Below are 18,819 nucleotides of genomic sequence, written 5' to 3' on the forward strand. Positions count from 1 at the left end.
AAAAGTTTGGAATAGCAGATACATAACTAAGATATTTCTGAGATCAATTTTCTCTCCTTGATTCTTGGTGCCATCACCCAAATTTAGCCCCTTATCTCTTGCCTGCATTAATGCAAGGCTTTCTAATTCAGCCTACAACCCAACCTCCCAGCACTGCCCCACAATCTAAAGAATAACTTAATTTATCTTTCATTTATGCTTTGGGGGTTAAAAACTACTCAGTGATTCTTCATTGCCACCTACACAAGGTACAGCTCTCTATTGTGAATTTAAGATTTGTTAGTATTTGGCTTTGGTCTATCTTTACAATCTGTCTCTATCAGTCTTCCCCATATACCTCACGATGCAATCAAATTGGTCCACTTAGAGTTCCTTGGTTGGGTCCAACTACATTCTTATCCAGCCTTTCCCCAGGCTATTACTTCCATCTGGAATTTATTCCCCCATTATGTGTGCAGAAATCCGACCCAAGGTACAAGTTTAAGTTCAGTTACCACCCATTATGAGAGTAGGAGCTTGGTACTATTCACCTTGGTTTTTAGACTAATGATCAGCTGTGTCCCTTGCACACAAAAGATGGTCATTAAGCATTTTAAACTAATGAACAAGACGATTATACATGGGATCTAGAGGAAGTCCCAAGATGATAAATTTCTAAATTTTAAAAAGGATTCAAGGTAGTTGCTTCAGCAGCAGGTTTGAAAGAGTAGGAGAGGGAAACCTGGCTGGCTCAGTTGGTAGAGCACGTGACTTGCAATCTCGGGGTCATGGGTTCAAGCCCCACCTTGGGCATAGAGTTTACTTAAAAAGAAAAGAGTGGGAGAGAGAATTCTAATATTTGAATAGAAGAATAAGCAGCTAATCAGCAATGAATTGCGGGTCTTTTCTCACTTCGTTCAGGTTAAACTGTTTTCATTTTATTTGGCTATATTACTTTATCTTGTTGTTTCTGTTATTATCACCTCCCCACCTAATGAAAAGAAGAGGGTGGTGATATTATGAGACAAGGCCCTGCATATTGTCTGAGAACTATGGTAGAGTGAATATCAGCATTGGGGTAGGAGGTCTAGAGAATATCCTTTATACTGAGGCTGTTTTTTTTTTTTAAGGTTCCTTTTTACATAGTTTTGACTCAGACTTTCCATTTCTTAAATGTTGCCTCCCTTTAACCTGTATGAGATTCTGGTTAGAAATTATGCTAACCAACTCCAGCTTCCCAGTTCCCATAGCACCCATTACAGAACAAGGCAATCTCATGGCTGCTGATGATATGAGATCTGATGAATTCTCCGTTCCCTATAAATTATTCAAAGGCAATTTCAACTTACCAGAAATGAATTTCCCTTTCTATGAAAAAAGGTAAGTTTTGGTCATTTTCACCTTAAAATAACCTAATGATACTCAAGACTGAATAGACAGATACAGAATATTTCTCAAGGAATTTGTCCTGTGAAGGCTAAACTGACCTAAATTTATATCTCTTTACCAGATTCAAATGCAACTTGATATCTGTTAGATGAAAGAGCTGGGTGGGAATTAATATTAAACTGACCTTGAGTTCTCTCAATTTCTGATGAAAAGTTTCAAGTTGCAAATGTTCCCTCTGTGCTTTCAGAACACATTTTTCATAGCTAGAGCAGGTACTCCATTTGCAAGCCTTTTATTTTAAAATGTCTTGGGCAGGAAAAAAAATTTTTCTTGGGTAGGATTTTATGCAACTAATTCAATATTATAATTCCTTGCAATATACAAACACATCTGACCACCACACAAAATGGCACACAACAAGAGATTTGGGGACCGTAGCCTTGTTTGCCTCATCATTGTGTTTGGCCCAAGGAAACAGCAGATGTCAGTCTGTGCCACTATGCAATATTTAGGACAAGGATGACTCAGTTGAAATGGAAACATTATCCTAGTTCTGAGGCAAAAGGGCAGATCTGCAAGCAATACCTTCCATGTAAATGACGATGACAAATGTATCCCAAAGGGAAAAATGCAAATGGCATATGTACCTCATGAATAATTTGCCTTAATTGTCCATTCTTAAACTTGTATCCTAAGAATTCCTTGTGAAGAACAAATACACAAACTTTAATTGACTGATTCTCCTTTTGCTGGTTTAGCAGATATTTTACTGAGGTAAGGAGATAAGGCAATTCCAGGGAAATTAGTGTGTTATGAAACCATAAAATAATTTTCATCCTGATGAAGCCTCTGACATTTTGCTTAAAGCATTTGGAATGTGAACAGTGGTTGAAGAGTCTTTAAGCAAAGGTTGTAGGCTTTTGAAACATCTTTCCAAAGCCCCACTGCTACAACCGTGGCTACTGCTAGGCACTGTGGCCTACCAGAAAAATCTATGGGAGAAAGAAATTCTATGCTTTCTCTTCAAATTTTTGATGCTAAAAAGTAAGAAAGAAATCAAGCATTAAATGTATCAGGCTGTATCAGGCAATCAGATATAATCCTATTCTTTTTGTTTGTTTATTGGGGTTGGGTAAGTGGAAGTGTTAGTAAAAAAACAAAACAAAAAAACAAAACACCTCAGTACCTAATTACAGATGGGAGGTGGGTGGGTAAGAAGTCCAAATTTACTCTTCCTTTTTTGGTGATAGTTTTCTAAATCAAATACAAAGATACCAGTGGATTGAGGAACATACTAATTTTCTTCACCATTCCAAAAGCATTTGCCATGTTGTCATTGTTGTCTACTGTGGGAGTTGAAGTCACAACCTCCCAACCCACAATTCCATGTATGGAACTTTCTCTCTTATGCATCCCCAAGAGCTGGATGAGGTGAGAACTCGGTGCTCTTGAGATGTAGGGAGAGAACATGTTGCCCACAAAATTACAATATCCATAGGAAAAATAATACTGTACCCTCGAGGAAAGCCTAAGGTCCTTTGTTTATTCAAATCTAGAAAGAAAAGGGCTCCTTTATATATTATAGATAAAAAACCCCACACATTACCAAAGACCTATGTGTTTTTTAGAAAGGGAGCTATTAAAGAAAGATCTCTTTAAAAGTTCCTAATGTTTTGCAGGTTTTGTTTTGTTTTGTTTTTTTTATCGTGCATTAATCTTCCCTTTTTTCCTCAGAGGTGTTTTAGCCTTTTCCTACTTTGAACAGCAGAGCCTGTGCTAGCAGAAATAGAAGGCCATACTCTTTGAGGAGCTGCATCTCTGGTAAAATGCAAATTCTACAGAGCATCAGTTCTCAACTTTAGTGTGTGTGACATTCACAGTGTGTCTGTGTCTATTTATTGTAATACATATTCTACTTATAATAAATCTATAATTTATTATAATTTCTGATTATAATAAACCTATTATTTATTATAATTCCCATCCCATAAATTGAGATTTGAAAAACCTGATATGATACCCAGAGGTCTCTGACAAATGCCTGGGTGATTCAAATTTGTAGCTTTTTTTTTTTAATTTTTAATGTTTTATTTATTTTTGAGAGAGAGAGAGAGACAGAGCTTGAGTGAGAGAGGGGGAGAGAGAGAGAGAGAGAGAGAGAGAGAGAGAGAGAGAGAGAGAATCCAGGCAGGCTCCAGGCTCTGAGCTGTCAGCACAGAGCCTGACGCGGGGTCGAACTCACAAACCGCGAGATCATGACCTGAGCTGAAGTCGGATGCTTAACCAACTGAGCCACCTAGGCGCCCTGTGTTTTTGTTTTTTGTTTTTTTTTTAATTTTTAGTGTTCTATTTATTTTTGAGAGAGAGACAGAGCACGGGGGGGGGGGGGGGGGGGGGGGGAGGGGGGAGGAGCAGAGAGAGAGGGCAACACAGGATCCAAAGCAGGCTCCAGGCTCTGAGCTGCCAGCACAGAGCCCAATGTGAGGCTTGAACTCACAAGCTGTGAGATCAAGACCTGAGCCAAAGTCGGAGGCTCCTCCTGAGCCACTTAGGCACCCTTCTAATTTGTGACTTTTAGACTACATTTTAAGAACCACTGAGATGGAAATAAGCAGGCTATTTTAAAAGCTCTTTTAAGAGCTACTTTTAAGTACCTCTTAAGTACCAAATACAGTTTGTATTTGGTGAACTTAGTTTGTCCCTTTGGTAAATCTTTTCTGCTTTCTTGTGATGTCTCCTCTCTGGAACCCCCCGCCCCAGCCCAGTGTTGCACTGCTGGCCTCCCTTCTCCCCCACATCTATGCTTTAGGGCAAAGGGACACACCTGACTCGTTCCAGCTTCCCCTTTCGCTGATTTAAACTTTAGTTCCTTCAATATCTTTCTTTTCATCAGGTGGCAGGTTTGAAGATGCAATCTGATGAACTACCTAATGCTTTTTAAGGATATAATGATTGAAAACAGCTTAATACTCCCTCTTCAGGTCTTTGCACTAATTGTTTCTTCTGCTGAAATCATTCCTCCGAATCTTTGTTATATCTGAAATATCATCTTCTCGGACAAACTTTCTTGACTATTCCTCAGAAATAGCCTCCTAATCCCATCCCTCCCTGTAGCCACTCTCAAATCGAAATACTTAACAGTGTCTGAAATTATCTTGTTTATTTTCTGTCTCTTCCTACAGTAAGATAAAATTTCATGAGAATAGTTGGTGTTGACTACTCTTTTTACAGTTCTATCCCTGGCATATAATAAGTTTTCAATAATCATTTTTCCAGTAATGGAATGGATGTGAACTTCTCCCAGGAATGTCTTTTAGAAGTGGACATGACGTGATGACCTTGCCTTTATCTCTGGGAATTCTGGGTTCTGAGGTAGGCTGGGAAGTAAGCCATTTTTGGAAACTGGCTTTCTTCTAATTTACAGCCTGAATGGGGAACACTTAGAAGGTGGGATTTTGTTGTAGGGGAAAAAGCAGGAGGTGGTGGGAGAAAGTCAGAAAGGTGAAGGAGTGCATTTCTTTGCATTTTAAATGTCCCTTTTTATTGAGACTTCTTATACTGTATAAATAGCTCCAATACAGTTCCATCCTAAGAATGTGGTCATCCCACAGCAGAAAACTTTTCACGTGTATACCTACACACTCCTAACCCAGTCTTAGCTGCTTAGTGATTGCATGGTTTTCCTAGGGGAAGTTACCCAAAGTTGGAGGCTAGCATCTAGTATAAATAGAGTTTCAGGTGACTATCAGCCACCTGGTTTAAGTGCTGGATCTTCTGTTGTAAATTATATACTTTTTAATCCCCATTTTCCTATTTTGGAAAAGGAGGAAGATGGTCTAAATTATTTTCCAAACTCTTCCTGCATTAATAAGAATTTTATGATTCAAACTATACTATCCGTGGTTGGCTTTGAAAAACCATCCGTGAGTAAGCCACACCACCTACTGGGCATCTCTTAAATTACAAATTAAGGTTTCCGTAAGGTATTGAAACTTAAGAAATGAACTTATTGGAAATCTTACTGCAAATTTGCAGAGCCCCTATTATATTGATCACATGCATATACTGACTCATTCCCTGATTTCTGAATGCCACAAGCATTCTTCCATTCATTGGGTATTTATTTGCTTCATTCCTGTGAACTTGGCAAATAATGCTCACACATCTTACTTAACAGTTCTTACCTTAACCTCCCTTTTATCCTGCAACTTTCTCTGGGGGCTGACACAGTCAGGGTGTCGGGACAAGTGGGGTGGCAGCCAATGAAGGCTGATATCTGGGGTAGAAGCAGATTAGCAGGGTGAGGTCCAGTGTGGAGGTGTGAACCTAGGAACTGGGACAGGGACTGTGGTTTCCAGGAGCAGGTAGTTTGCAGGCAGGCAGCCTTTTCAGCCAAGCAGACCTCAGTTTGAATCAGCAATCACTTATGAACTATGTGACCACAGGTAGTTAGAAGAGGGTACAATGGATCAAGGAGATGGAATCTAGTATTTGAAACTATGTGTAAGACCCTGTAATTATTAGTTTACAAGTGTTACTTTATTTAATCCACGTAAGAGCCTTATCAGGTAGACATCATGCCCCATGAAATGTCAGTGGCCCATTGCTTTTCCCATCCTACACTCTTTTCCTGGATAATCTAGACATGATTATAATTTCAACAATCACATGAGAGCAGAAACAGATACCTGATTGCAGTGGGTTAAGAAAAAAAGTAAAAGATGTTAATAGATCACTCTGAGAGTTTGCCTTAAAAGGGGGAGAAGAGAGAATATTACAAGAAATATGCATTTAAGGGAGTTTCCCCTCAGGATGACAGAGACAAATTGCCTTAGATCAGGAAAAAGTAAGATCAAAGATGTAGGCAGACATGGCCAGCCATAGCAAGGGAGGTCCATTCTCCCACTAAGAGGTATGTATCCAGAAGGAAATTACTTCATAGCAGCATTTGACTCCATTGACTGCTCCTACCTTTTAGAAACACATTTGTCTCTGGCATTTGGGATCATAAGACTTCTCTTGTCTCATTGTCTGTTCCTGTTCAACCTCTAATACTGGATCTTCATTCCTGAGCCAGACTTCTGACTGGCTCTGTCCTCATCCCAATAGCTTTGACCTAAGCTCCTTCTGTTGTAATCTCCATTCTTCCTAGGTTATCTCATGGCGTATGGTGCCAATTCTATATTCAAATGACTAACACAACTGAATCTCTAGCCAGATTTCTCCCCAGACCTCCAATATCCTGTTTCCTCATATGGTTACCTGCGCATCTAAAAGCATGGAAACATTCTGGTAACAAGCAAAACCATAAGGTGCCATCGGAAATCATCTCTATTGCTTCCTTCTACTGTTCAATCAAACCAGTTCTGTGAGCCTGGTTTCCTCTGCTTCTTGGATCAGTTCTGGGGCAAATACCAAGACTTAACCATTTCTTGGTAACCCTTAGTTTACTATAAGTCATAATAAAAAACTATTCTAAGATTGGAGGCTATAGAGCTAGATTCACCTTCAAATCCTGCACTCTATCCTAGGTCGCCCTGTCTCCATTTACTTTTAGAGCTTTACAGCTTTTGCAAGTGAATTGTTAGCATTTTGGCAACATTGGAAGGGAATATCATTCACTTTCCTTTCATAAAAGGAAATCGAAGATTAGCAAGTTTCACTTACAAAAGAGATTCAAAACATATAACAAAATAATTAATCTTATTTCATGCTCCAAATTTTACTTTTTGTTCAAAATGAAGTCTCTCACACTATTGTGTGTTATTCAGTCCCTTGGGCTCCTCCTCCAACATAGCAAAGTAAATATGCTGTGACGATCAGAACTCCCGAAATAGAGACAAATATTTAAAGCATAACACTGTAAAGCCCAGTGTGAGAAATGTCTCCAGTCCCCAGTAGCCCCCACCCTCCACACCCACATTTGGGTTCTTGCATGCACAGATTTATAGAGCAGACAAAAGCTGGCTTGTTTTCTATAATGGACAGAAAATGCTTCCTTTTGTTTTTAATCTGGCTGAACATTCAGTGTTAACCTTCATAAAGTTCAATTTCTCTTCTGGTACCTGTGAGCTAGATACACCCAAATTTTAAGATAGATGGCTTATAAGGTAAACATATCCATCAGTTATTTCTTTTTACCTATATCTTCAACTTTTTTCTTTCTGTTTGACTTTACCCTCAGCAACATTCACACTTAAACTGGTACCTTGTACCTTAAAAACAGAAACAGGACAACTTTTCCCTCATACTTCCTTTTCTCCTGTCATTAGAATTGTTTTGGTAATGGCAGACTAATTAATTAATACCAACTCTATTACTGAGAAAAATAGAAAAGTCAAGGTATATTTATAAGTGCCTCTTCAAATACTTCAGAGAGCTTGTAAGACAGCAAAGAATAATGGGGTTAAAATCCAGCAGGAGATGAGCCCAACATTGGGGTCACTTCATCGGAAAAGGCTGAGAAGCTAAGAAGAATTTTCAATAGCCTTAATAGAGTTCAGACCCCATCAGGGAGGTGGTCCAGATAAATCAGGCTCTGAGTTAGTACCCCAAACAATGGCCCTGGGAGTCAGGGTGAATGGCAAAAAGGCCAACCCTCACAAGGACTGAAAGCTGCCTTACAATTATTTTAGCACTGATTAGATTAAGATGATCTGGGACTAGTTAGTGCCTTTATCATTCTAACGGAAACTAGTGCCTTATCATTCTAAGCAGATGACAGAAACAGACCTATAAGGGATCCTAATAAAGGGTGGACATTAGAATGACTATGATTAATATGTTAAAAAATAAGGCACCTGGGTGGCTTAGTCGGTGGAACATCCGTCTTCGGCTCAGGTCATGATCTCACAGTTCTTGAGTTTGAGCCCTGTGTCAGGCTCTATGCTGACAGTTGAGAGCCTGGAGCCTGCTTCGGATTCTGTCTCCCTTTCTCTCTGCCCCTCCCCCGCTCACCCTCTGTCTCTCTCTCTGTCTCAAAAATAAATAAAAACAACAAAAAAGTTTTTTAAATACGTTCAAAAATAAAGAACAAGTTGAAGCATTTCAGCATATGCAGGAAACTACAGAAAACAAATCAAATGGGAACTAGTACTGACAATATAATTATTAAAATTAAGATCTTTGGGGGTTAATTTGCTATTAAACTATACAGTTGCAAGTATGTCCAAAGAATATATACAGAATAAAGCACAATGAGACAAGGAGAGTGTTCTTTTGGCTTTCTCTTAAGAAGTTCAGGAAAATGTTGCCAGGTTAAATGCTTGAAGATGCAGAAACAGATGAATACCAATAGAACAAGATACATATGTGGGTAAATATAAAAAAATATTGGGTCACCTGGGTGGCTCAGTCAGTTCAGTGTCCAACTCTTGATTTCAGTTCAGGTCATGATCCCAGGGTTGTGGGATCAAGCCCTGTGTTGGGGTTCTCGCTGAGCATGGAGCCTGCTTAGGATTCTCTCTCATTCTCTCTCATTATCTCTCTCTCTCCCTCCCTCCCTCCCTCCCTCCCTCTCTCTCTCTCTCCCCTTCCCTCCTCATGCTTCCTCTCATTCTCTCTCTCTCTCTCTCTCTATATATATATATATATATATATATATATGTATATACACATATATATGTATATATATTTGAATATTGGTTGTTTAAAAGAATAATATCTTAGAGGATTTGCAATCTGTATAGAATTAAAATACATGGTAACCAAACATATTATTTGTGCCCATAAAATAGTATGTGTACAAATTTATATTCAATTCTAATAAGTTTAAACACATGTTGTAATATTTTTGATAATCACAAGAGTAATAAAAGACTTAATAACTACCAAGTTAAGTGGAATTTTACAACTAATTAATTGAAAGGAGGCAAGAAAGGTAAGGAAAAGAAACAGAATAGAGAGACAAATGGAAAGTAAAAATAACAAAAGTAGATGTAAACCCAATTATATAAGTAATTAAATTCACGCTAAATGAACTAAATACTTTTCAGTTATCACACTACTTCTCTAGTCTATGTTATAGGCGAGCTTTTTAAAAGACTGGTCTACAAATGCTGTTTACATTTTTTGAATGCACATTAATTATTTCACGCTGTGTAAGCTAGATTTCTCTTACTAAAACTTCCAAGTACTTGCATGATGCCAAATTCAATGATACTTCCTAATACTCATCATGGCATGGCCTTTCAGCAGCACTGGGAGACACTGGTAACCCTCCTTTTTGAAACTTTTTAAAAACTCATGGTTTCATGACACACTTTTTGTTTATATCTCTCTGGCTACCCCTCTCAACCCCCCTCCATATTTCCCTCTCCTTTTTAAGTTCACTTATTTTGAGAGAGAGAGAAAGAGAGAGAGAGAGGTGGGAGGAGCAGGGCAGAGAGAGAGAGAGAGAGAGAGGGAGAGAATCCTAAGCACAGAGCCTCCGACACAAGGCTCCGGTCCACGAACTGTGGGATCATGACCTGAGCTGAGACCAAGAGTTGGATGCTTAACTGACTGAGCCACCCAGATGCTCCATTCCTATTTTCTGCTACTCTGTCCACCCTTGGGATTTAAGTTGAGGGCTCTCTTTTCATCTCACTTTATATTGTCTCCTTTGGCAATCTCATCAATTTATGTGGCTTTAAGTACTATATATATGCTATACTATAACATATGCAGTATATACAATGTTATAAATTCTCTCTTTATATATGCCATAGTAGTTCAAGTTGAACTACTAATCTCATTTTGACCTGTACTCTTGTAACCTATTCCCTCTTCAGTAAATGGTTCCTTATCCAGCCAGTTACTTTTGCCAAAACTTTGAAGTCATCCTTCAAAGGATGTCCCTTATATCCCCCTTCTCTGACACATTTAATTCATTGCCAAATCCTGTTGATTTTAGCTTTTAAATATGTGTGGAGATCTGTCCACTTAGTTTTATTATTCCCACCCTGGTCAAGGCCACTATCTCTTCTTGCTTAGACTATGGGACTAGCTAACTAACTGGTATTTCCATTCCACTCTTATCCTCTTCCAATTTATTCTCCATGTAACAGTCAGAATAATCTTTAGAGAATTCCTTTGCCTAACATATTTTGGTGGCTTTCCATTGTAGTTAGGAGAACATCCAAAGATCCCTGTCATTGACTCAGACCTCTCATATCACCAACCTCCTACCTAACTCTTTAACCTGACCCCCACCTTCCCCACCCTCCTCTGTGCACTCTGTTTTAGCCACACTGGGCTTTCTTGGAGATATCTAAACTTGGCAAGCTTTTTTACAGCTCAGGGACTTCCCACGTGTTGTTTCTTCTGCCTGGAGAATGCTCATTCCAACTTCCTGTCTGGCTAACTTGTATTCAACCTTCAGGCCTCAGCTAAAATGTTATATCCTCAAGAAGGAATTTCTTACCTATTCCCCCTTTTCTTAATTTATCCTAGACCCTCCATTTTACTTTCGTGCCAGTTGTGAACTTATTGATTCTCAGCTCCGAATTTACTTCTCAGTATAGGCTCCGCAATAATGGATGGAATGCCTTTCTACAGTTCTCTTACAGTAAGTGTGGTGTTAAGCTTTTTCAGTAGAGGGCGCTGGAGGCAAATTGCTGGAGGAAGCATGGGAGCTCCTGCCTTTGCCAGTGGCTCAGGATGGGTCCTGCAGTGTGGGTATGTGGACACCTGGGGGTGTACTGTCCCAACATGCTGTCCCTGTAGACCTTGCAGCTCCAGTGTGGCCTAGTGGTCACCTTCCTGTGACCCTCTCCATATGGACATCTTATGCTGCAGGTCTCCTGGCCATGCTGGCACCCTGATTCCATGTGCTCACTTCTCCTCTTCCCTACATTTGTCTCCTGCAGTTTGCCCCGTACCACCACCCTCCAGAAATAGTCTTTCCTACAAGGACACCTTGTGCTCCAGGCCTCCTGCCACACTGGCATCCCCATTCTTGTTACCTAGCCATGCACAGGCTACCTGTTTCTGTACATCTGCCCCATCTGTGATCCAAAGTGTTGCTTCCTGTTTGCCCTGTGATTGCACACTTAATCTGCAGGTCCCTGGATGGCCCAGCAAACCAGTGAGCTTCCCTGCGATTCAGTGGATTCAACTACATTTCCCAAGGAGATCTGAATCCCCAGCCTTGGAGAGGGGTCCTACTTCTAACTACTTCTAAGTTTGTCCTTGCTTGGGGACCCCCTCCCCCACCCCATACCATATAGTTTTCTTATAGCCTATAGTTATTATTTTATCATAGTTTAGTAACTTTGTATTAAACTTCACTTATTTAAATCACTGTGTGATTATATCTCTTGGTTGGATCCAGACTGCTACTTTCTCTTCTCTCACCTTGTAATTTTACTTATAGCACTATTCAGAATTGCGATTTTTTTGTGAACGTATTATTTTTTAAAAAATTTTTAATGTTTATTCATTTTTTGAGAGGCAGAGATAGACAGAGTGTGAGCAGAGGAGGGGCAGAGAAAGAGGCAGACCCAGAATCTGGAGCAGGCTCCAGGCTCTGAGCTGTCAGCACACAGCCTGACGCAGGGCTCGAACCCACAAACCGCAAGATCATGACCTGAGTTGAAGTCAGATGCTTAACTGACTGAGTCACCCAAGTGCCCCATGAATGTATTCCTTAATATCAGTCTCCTCTATGTAACCATTAGCACAAATAGGGCAGGTACCAGCTCTTTTTCATATATGTTTCCACAGTTTAGCATAATGTCTGGCTCATAAAAGCAGTTGATAAATATTTATTGCTTGAGTGAATACTGTATGGCTGAGTTCATTTTCTGCTAATTTATCCTGGCATGTTCTTATTATGCCCCCTTAATTCTTCTCAGTCCTTGCTGTCTATTCTAAAGATCATACATAATGTATTCTGGAATTTGTAGCTCCATAGGGGATCTGATTTTGGTCCTTCATCAAAAAAAATAATAATAATAAAGCCTTATTTTTATATTCTACTATCTCCACATTAAAACCTATTGTGCCAATGATGTTCTGTATCCAAACTGACTATAAGATCCACATTTCTTTCCCAAAGAGGACTAGAAACAGTTAAAAAAAAAAAACTATTTTAATTTTAACCACAATACCACCACACTTTTAATTTTTCCACATAAATTCTACCCCAGGATTCATACACTCAAAATCTTAGAGGGCCTACTGGGTAATTTAAATGACTGGACTCAGTGTAAGGAAATGAGGAGTACTAGGGATCATGGCAAATTGGACAGCACATGCTTCACCTGAATGCATTTAATTAAAAAATTTATAAAAACATCGTGCAAGCCAAACATAACATCTGCAGGCAGCAGCAGTCCCAAGATTGCCACCTGCCAAATCCAGCCCTAAAACACTGGATCCCATGAATCATTCTGAATTTCAAGAATGGGGAACCTAAAATTTTTTTTACTATAAATGCTATTATGCATGCTGGTCAAAGGAAAATATTGGATCAGGTGGTTGAGAATGGTTGGGCTCAGTGCTGTATAATGAGAATGTTCAGGGACGGGGTACTTGACGTAGGTTGCTTTATGTATTTGTTTTGCTAAGGAAGGCCATTAAAGAAAAGTTAAGGTTGTCTTGTCACTGTGTCACATAGTGACAAGGAAACAAAAATTATCAGCAAAGGGTAGAAAAGATACAATCTCAAGATAAAGAACTCTCTATCTCATTAAAGAAAAACTGGTAAACTTGCATTATTGTTTTTGTTTTTGTCTTCTGACTGTAGATGGGAATGCACTTTGCCTTGGGACTCACCCAGGTTACAAATCAGTTCTGTGAGAATTACCTTGAGAGAGCTTAGAAAAGAACATACGGTTACCAGGATCCCATTCAGGAGGTTTGGGGGAAGGAGATGGTTTTTGCATGTACTTTGGAAAACTCTGCAGGGGCTTCTGAAGCATACCCACATTGGAAACCTCTGACCTATTTCACTTTAATAATCAGAATATATAGAGAACAAGGCTGGCTCATCATTTCTCATCTTGATTACAGAGAATCCTATTTTCCTGCACTGGAGGGAGACAAAGTTTTTTCAAAGTGGCAATGGCTCACATTTCTGCAAAAGTCAGATACCTCTTTGTGTATGTCACGAATAAGTGACTCACAAGCTAGGAAAAGGTATTCTTCACGATGATTCAATGTGCAAAATCATTCCTCATTTTACAAAGGGTATTGATTTCTTAATTGATAATATTTCTTTCCTTATTTCAGAAAGTAAGATTGTGTCAAACAAGGGAAACAACCCAAACTCCTGTTTTTCACACTTATTAGAGGTAGCTCACACATGTAGTTCTGAATGAAGCCAACAGGGTAGAAGTCAGTAGGACACAGTGAGCTCGTCTTCGAACTGGACAGCCCATGTGCTCCTAGAAGAGGCAGCTGCTAGTCAGCTCCCACCAACTGTTGCTAGGGAATTTTTTTCTTTTATGAAATTTATTGTCAAATTGGTTTCCATACAACACCCAGTGCTCATCCCAAAAGGTGCCCTCCTCAATACCCATCACCCACCCTCCCATCCCTCCCACCCCCCATCAACCTTCAGTTTGTTCTCAGTTTTTAAGAGTCTCTTATGCTTTGGCTCTCTTCCACTCTAACCTCTCTTTTTTCTTTCCTTCCCCTCCCCCATGGGTTCCTGTTAAGTTTCTCAGGATCCACATAAGAGTGAAAACACGTGTGTCTGTCTTTCTCTGTATGGCTTATTTCACTTAGCATAACACTCTCCAGTTCCATCCATGTTGCTACAAAGGGCCATATTTCATCCTTTGTCATTGCCACGTAGTACTCCATTGTGTATATAAACCACAATTTCTTTATCCATTCATCAGTTGATGGACATTTAGGCTCTTTCCATACTTTGGCTATTGTTGAGAGAGCTGCTATAAACATTTGGGTACAAGTGCGCTAGGGAATTTTTCAAGAGAAGTTGGAAATCAGGATTTCTGTGAGAAATCTCTGAATTTTATGATGTTTGCATCTGATTAAACAAATTAGGGGCACCTTGGTGGCTCAGTCAGTTAAGTGTCCGACTTCAGCTCAGGTCATGATCTTGTGGTTTGTGGGATTGAGCCCCGCATTGGGCTCTGTGCTACAGCTCAGAGCTTGAAGCCTGCTTTGAATTCTGTGTCTCCCTCTCTCTCTGCCCCTCCCCCACTCATGCTCTGTCTCTGTCTCTCTCTCTCTCTCAAAAATAAGTAAAAAATAAACAAATTAAACACCATATTGCATAGGGGCTAAGAAAACACTTGCGCTGACAGGACATGGCCTGCAGATTGGTAGTTCACTTGAAGTGCCTTCCCCAGATCCCCGGGCACAGGCCCCATCCCACACCTGCAGAATGAGAAAAGTCTGGGAGAAGGACTGCATCTGCCTATTTGGAGAACATTCCCCCAAAGAATCCAACCTCCACCTATAGTCAGAAATTGCAGGTCTATTGAAATCTGGGAAATCAAACAAGGTATTCCAGGCAGCTTCTCGGAGGCTTCAGAAGCCTTGCTAACGTCAATCCCTGTAACCTAGGGAACAGTGTGCAGGCTCTGTGGTCCAGCGAGATGTTACTGCACTTTGCCTTAGTCCACTTTGATTTCTCTAGGGTACTAGGTATGCAGTTTGGTTCTTATTTTCTGGGCTTTGATAAGGAAATTTTCACAGAGGATCTGAAAATAGGAATAAACGAGATAGAAATTTATGCCAGCCTTGATTTATGCAGCAGCAGAGAAGATAAATTACAATTCTCTGTACCTCTGAGGAAGGAAAACTCTAAAAGCCACAGGAGAGAACACTGTTTCCAGAATCCTACAACATGGTACCTTACAAGACACTACTTTGGTAATGGACTGACTGCACTTCCCAGGGTTTCTTGTTCCCACCCACTCCAACCTTACCTCTCCCCGCAAATTTACCTTCTTATGTCTGTAATAGTGGAGGCAGCCATCATGCTTCAGCACAAACCACCTCTTCCTCCAACCCTTCACAAAACCGGAGTGAGTCCTTTTATGTAAGTAGCCGCGGCAGGTGGGCCAAGGGGTATTGGGACAGCGACTGATGTCAGATCCCACCACCAGAGTCAAGATGTCTGGACCTAGAGAAACGAATTTGGGATAGTGCAGTGGCTGAAAATCTTAAACCACCAGAAAAGACTGTCACTTTTCAGAAGGAATGGGTGAAAAGGGGGTTACAGTTTGCATACATGGGATAAATGAAATAGAATCCTACGAGTGGAATGGATGAGAGAGTTCCTTAGTGATTCAATCCCTCATGGCGATGACGAAAATGAAACCAGGGGAGGTAAAGTGACTTCTTTGAGGGCCATAATTAGGTCATAAGGGGTTCAATCAGATGTGGGACCCAGGATTGCCAGCTCTTAGTGCAGAGCACTTTGTATTCAACCATGTGGTCTTGTCAGGTCTCATCACGGATGACTCAAGTCTGTTCATTCTGTCTATAATAATGTCAAGCTAAATCTTTAACATATTTTGATTTATATCTGAAAAGGGAATATAGGTGATGTTTGGCTTTTCTATCTTACTTTTATTCAAGACAACTAAGTTCCTTGACCTGGGTTAGCTAAAGGGAGCATCTAAACCACTAATACATTTGTCACCTATTCCTGATCAAAATCAATTATAAACCTTTGAACTTGGAAGTAGACAGAAATTCTAGGAAAGCTGAGGCACACATGCTTTTATCCCTTTTTCTTTCTGTCCAACTTAGTGCTGAGGGTTTGACTCTGAGCTTCCGTGTACGTCTTTCTCAGGGTGACTTCCTTGGGGCCTGGACCTCAGTGGTGCCCCCTTTCCTATATGATCAGTACAGTGCATAGCTTGGGGGAATTTGTCCCTGTACCTAATTATATGAGGTCACCATTTACCAATTGTGCTTTGATGTTGCCAGCATGGAAACAGACTTTCATCATATGCCTACCTCTTGATGCCTCAAGAAATTCTCTGAATGTCACTCCAACAGACAGCAACCCTGACACGCTTTGAAGACTGCAAATGGGGTATGACTTCATTTACAATTCCTCCGAGAGGGAGGCCACATCCGTGAAGGGGGACATTTGGCCTTAGCAGCGCTGACTTCATCGTGATGTCTGACATTGAGATTACCGATCTGTTTAGAGCTGTCTATGGAAATGGGGGTCAGTGAGGAGACTCCTCTTATATAAATGACAAGCTCCAACCCAGGGGATCATTCCTGGCTGAGCCACATGGCCCTGAAAATAAAGATTTGTCCCAGAAAGGCTGACATGGTCTTAACTTTAGCAGCACGCAAAGCACCTTGGTAATTAAATAACTCTGTGTGTCAAGCTAATTCTTCATTGCCATGTAAATGCATTTTAATTTATTGAACTGCCCTTAAGCTCCTGTCAAAAACACATCCAGAAAAATTAGAAGCAATGCTCCAGATTGACCGGCAACCCACAAATGTCTTTGTCTTTGGACTTTAGTCCCCGAAGGACTGCACTCTGGACTAATATGCATGGCTGACACGTCTGCCAATCTATTTATGTGGTGCTGCAGTCGCCTGCCCCTTGAGGTCATTTTCCTCTTGCTTACACACACTGCGTATGGGCTTCTCTGACACTGAGCAGGCTGAGCTTGAGCTTCAGCTGGCCATAAACATAACTTGGTTCACCAAAAAATTCTCTCTGGGGCAGGGACACAGATGGTCCTGCTGCCACGTGGTGTCATCATACTAAAGGAAAGTTTTTTACATTCGGAGTGAGGACATGATCCTGACACACAGGGAGTTGCCGAGTTCCAAACAGCTGTTGTGTGATGGTGGTTTTACAGTCTTTGCAGGTCCTATCAGGGGCCAGGGGGTCTGATGCTCAGAGAGACTTTAGATTTTTTACGTTATCTCCAAATAGATTATTTATATAGTCATTGCAGTGTGTGTGTGTGTGTGTGTGCATGCGTGTGCATGAATGTGTGTTAAAGGAATTAATTGTGAAGTACGAACAGTGACACCCTCCTGGTTTTGTTATTATTTATCTGTTAATTTACTGGGAGCTAAAAATATGGAGATGCCCTAGTTTAGTGCTTCTCAACCTACATGCAGATGCAAATCACCAGGTGGGTTTGTTAAATTGCCGTCTTCCTTCACTAGGTCTGGGATGAGGCCTGAGATCCTGTGTTTGTAACAAGTTCTCAGCTGATGTCAGACCACAATTTCAGTAGCAAGTAGCCAGGCAACTCTCGGTTGCCGAGAGGTCCTGCTCAGGAGCACAGTCTTTGTCGCCAACCACTATGCTCCTTCCTTTCCTTGACTACGATTTAGTTTCCCCTGTATACTTTCATTTTCCATCCCAATATTTTGCAACAACAAAATTGTTAGTTTTTCCCCTTCTCTAAGTGTCTCCCCACCCTAGAGAAAGGAATCACACAGCCATTGCCTTCCTCTACTGGACAGCCCAGAAATCATGCTTGTTTGGGGGACATGGGAAGACAAATGGCCTGAAGTGAAAGAGTCAAGTGCAGATGAACGAGGTTGAAAATCCGTGTCTTTAGCAAATACAGCTCTTTGGTGATGACGCCCTTTCAAAGAGAAGCTCTCTGGCAAAACTCTTCTTCCCTCGCACTTGGGCCTAGAGTTTGGGAAGTAAGGTGTTGTGGGTGAGGTTATTTACAGCTACAGGAGAGAGAAAAATGATTTCTTTTTCTAATTCACACTTTCTCTTTGGATCACTGTCTTCTTATTATGCCACCAATCTTCAGCTGTGTCGGAGTCGCACCTCGGCTGTCAGACAAACTCCACCACCCTTGCAGGTGCCGAAGAGAAATGTGCAAGACGTGCGCTGTCCCCGGGGCTGCGTGGTGGGCTGGCACTGTGTTCATCTGCCCAAGTCCCACATCCCAATGCACTTCTGTACTTATTTTTACTAAAGCTGTTCTTGGTGAGACAAAGGAACGGAACGGCCCCAAAGGACTTCCAGGTTGATTAAAGCTTCATTGTTTTCCTCTCCTCTTTCTTTTCCGTGTTTTTCCTTGATGATTAAATCTCCTATTTTAGTCTGCAAGCACTTAGCCCTACAAAAGCCCAAACCAGAAGGATGGGGGACCTAATGAAATAAACATTCACATGGAGCTATTGTTATTCCCATTGGGATCCCAAACATTTTTTTTTAAATCTGCTTTAGTCTTCCCATTGGCAAAATTAAGGTAATTTGTACAGGTGTGTGTGTTTAGTATTTCTGAATAGGATTATTATTTGATAATTTTTATATTATATTATTCTATATTATACAATGTAATATATACTAATATATTATTTAGTTTTATTGAATGGGACTATTATTTCAGTATAATTGTTGAAAACTTGATCTTGTTACATATGGTAGATCCCTTTTCTATGCTAGTCTGGGCAGACATGATAAAGCCTGTACCGGAAAGTAACAAAATAGACTTTTAATCTTATGGTTGCAAACTTTTGGCCGGCCATGCCTCCAAG

General features: G+C 40.5%; 1 protein-coding gene and 1 non-coding gene across 2 annotated transcripts in view; one reads left to right on the forward strand and one right to left on the reverse strand.

Moving 5' to 3' along the window:
- Positions 1 to 18,819, reverse strand: part of LOC123609314 — a 110,422-nt gene that overhangs the window by 44,343 nt on the left and 47,260 nt on the right. Inside the window, exon 7 of the mRNA XM_045500342.1 lies at positions 15,270 to 15,448. Within this exon, the coding sequence (XP_045356298.1) occupies positions 15,270 to 15,448 (179 nt within the window). The remainder of the gene's footprint in view (positions 1 to 15,269; positions 15,449 to 18,819) is intronic.
- TRNAA-UGC lies at positions 720 to 792 on the forward strand. The gene has a single exon. It is a non-coding gene; the product is annotated as a tRNA-Ala (tRNA).

The sequence above is a fragment of the Leopardus geoffroyi genome, chromosome A1 (genome assembly GCF_018350155.1).
Source record: "Leopardus geoffroyi isolate Oge1 chromosome A1, O.geoffroyi_Oge1_pat1.0, whole genome shotgun sequence".
Taxonomy (NCBI): Eukaryota; Metazoa; Chordata; class Mammalia; order Carnivora; family Felidae; genus Leopardus; species Leopardus geoffroyi.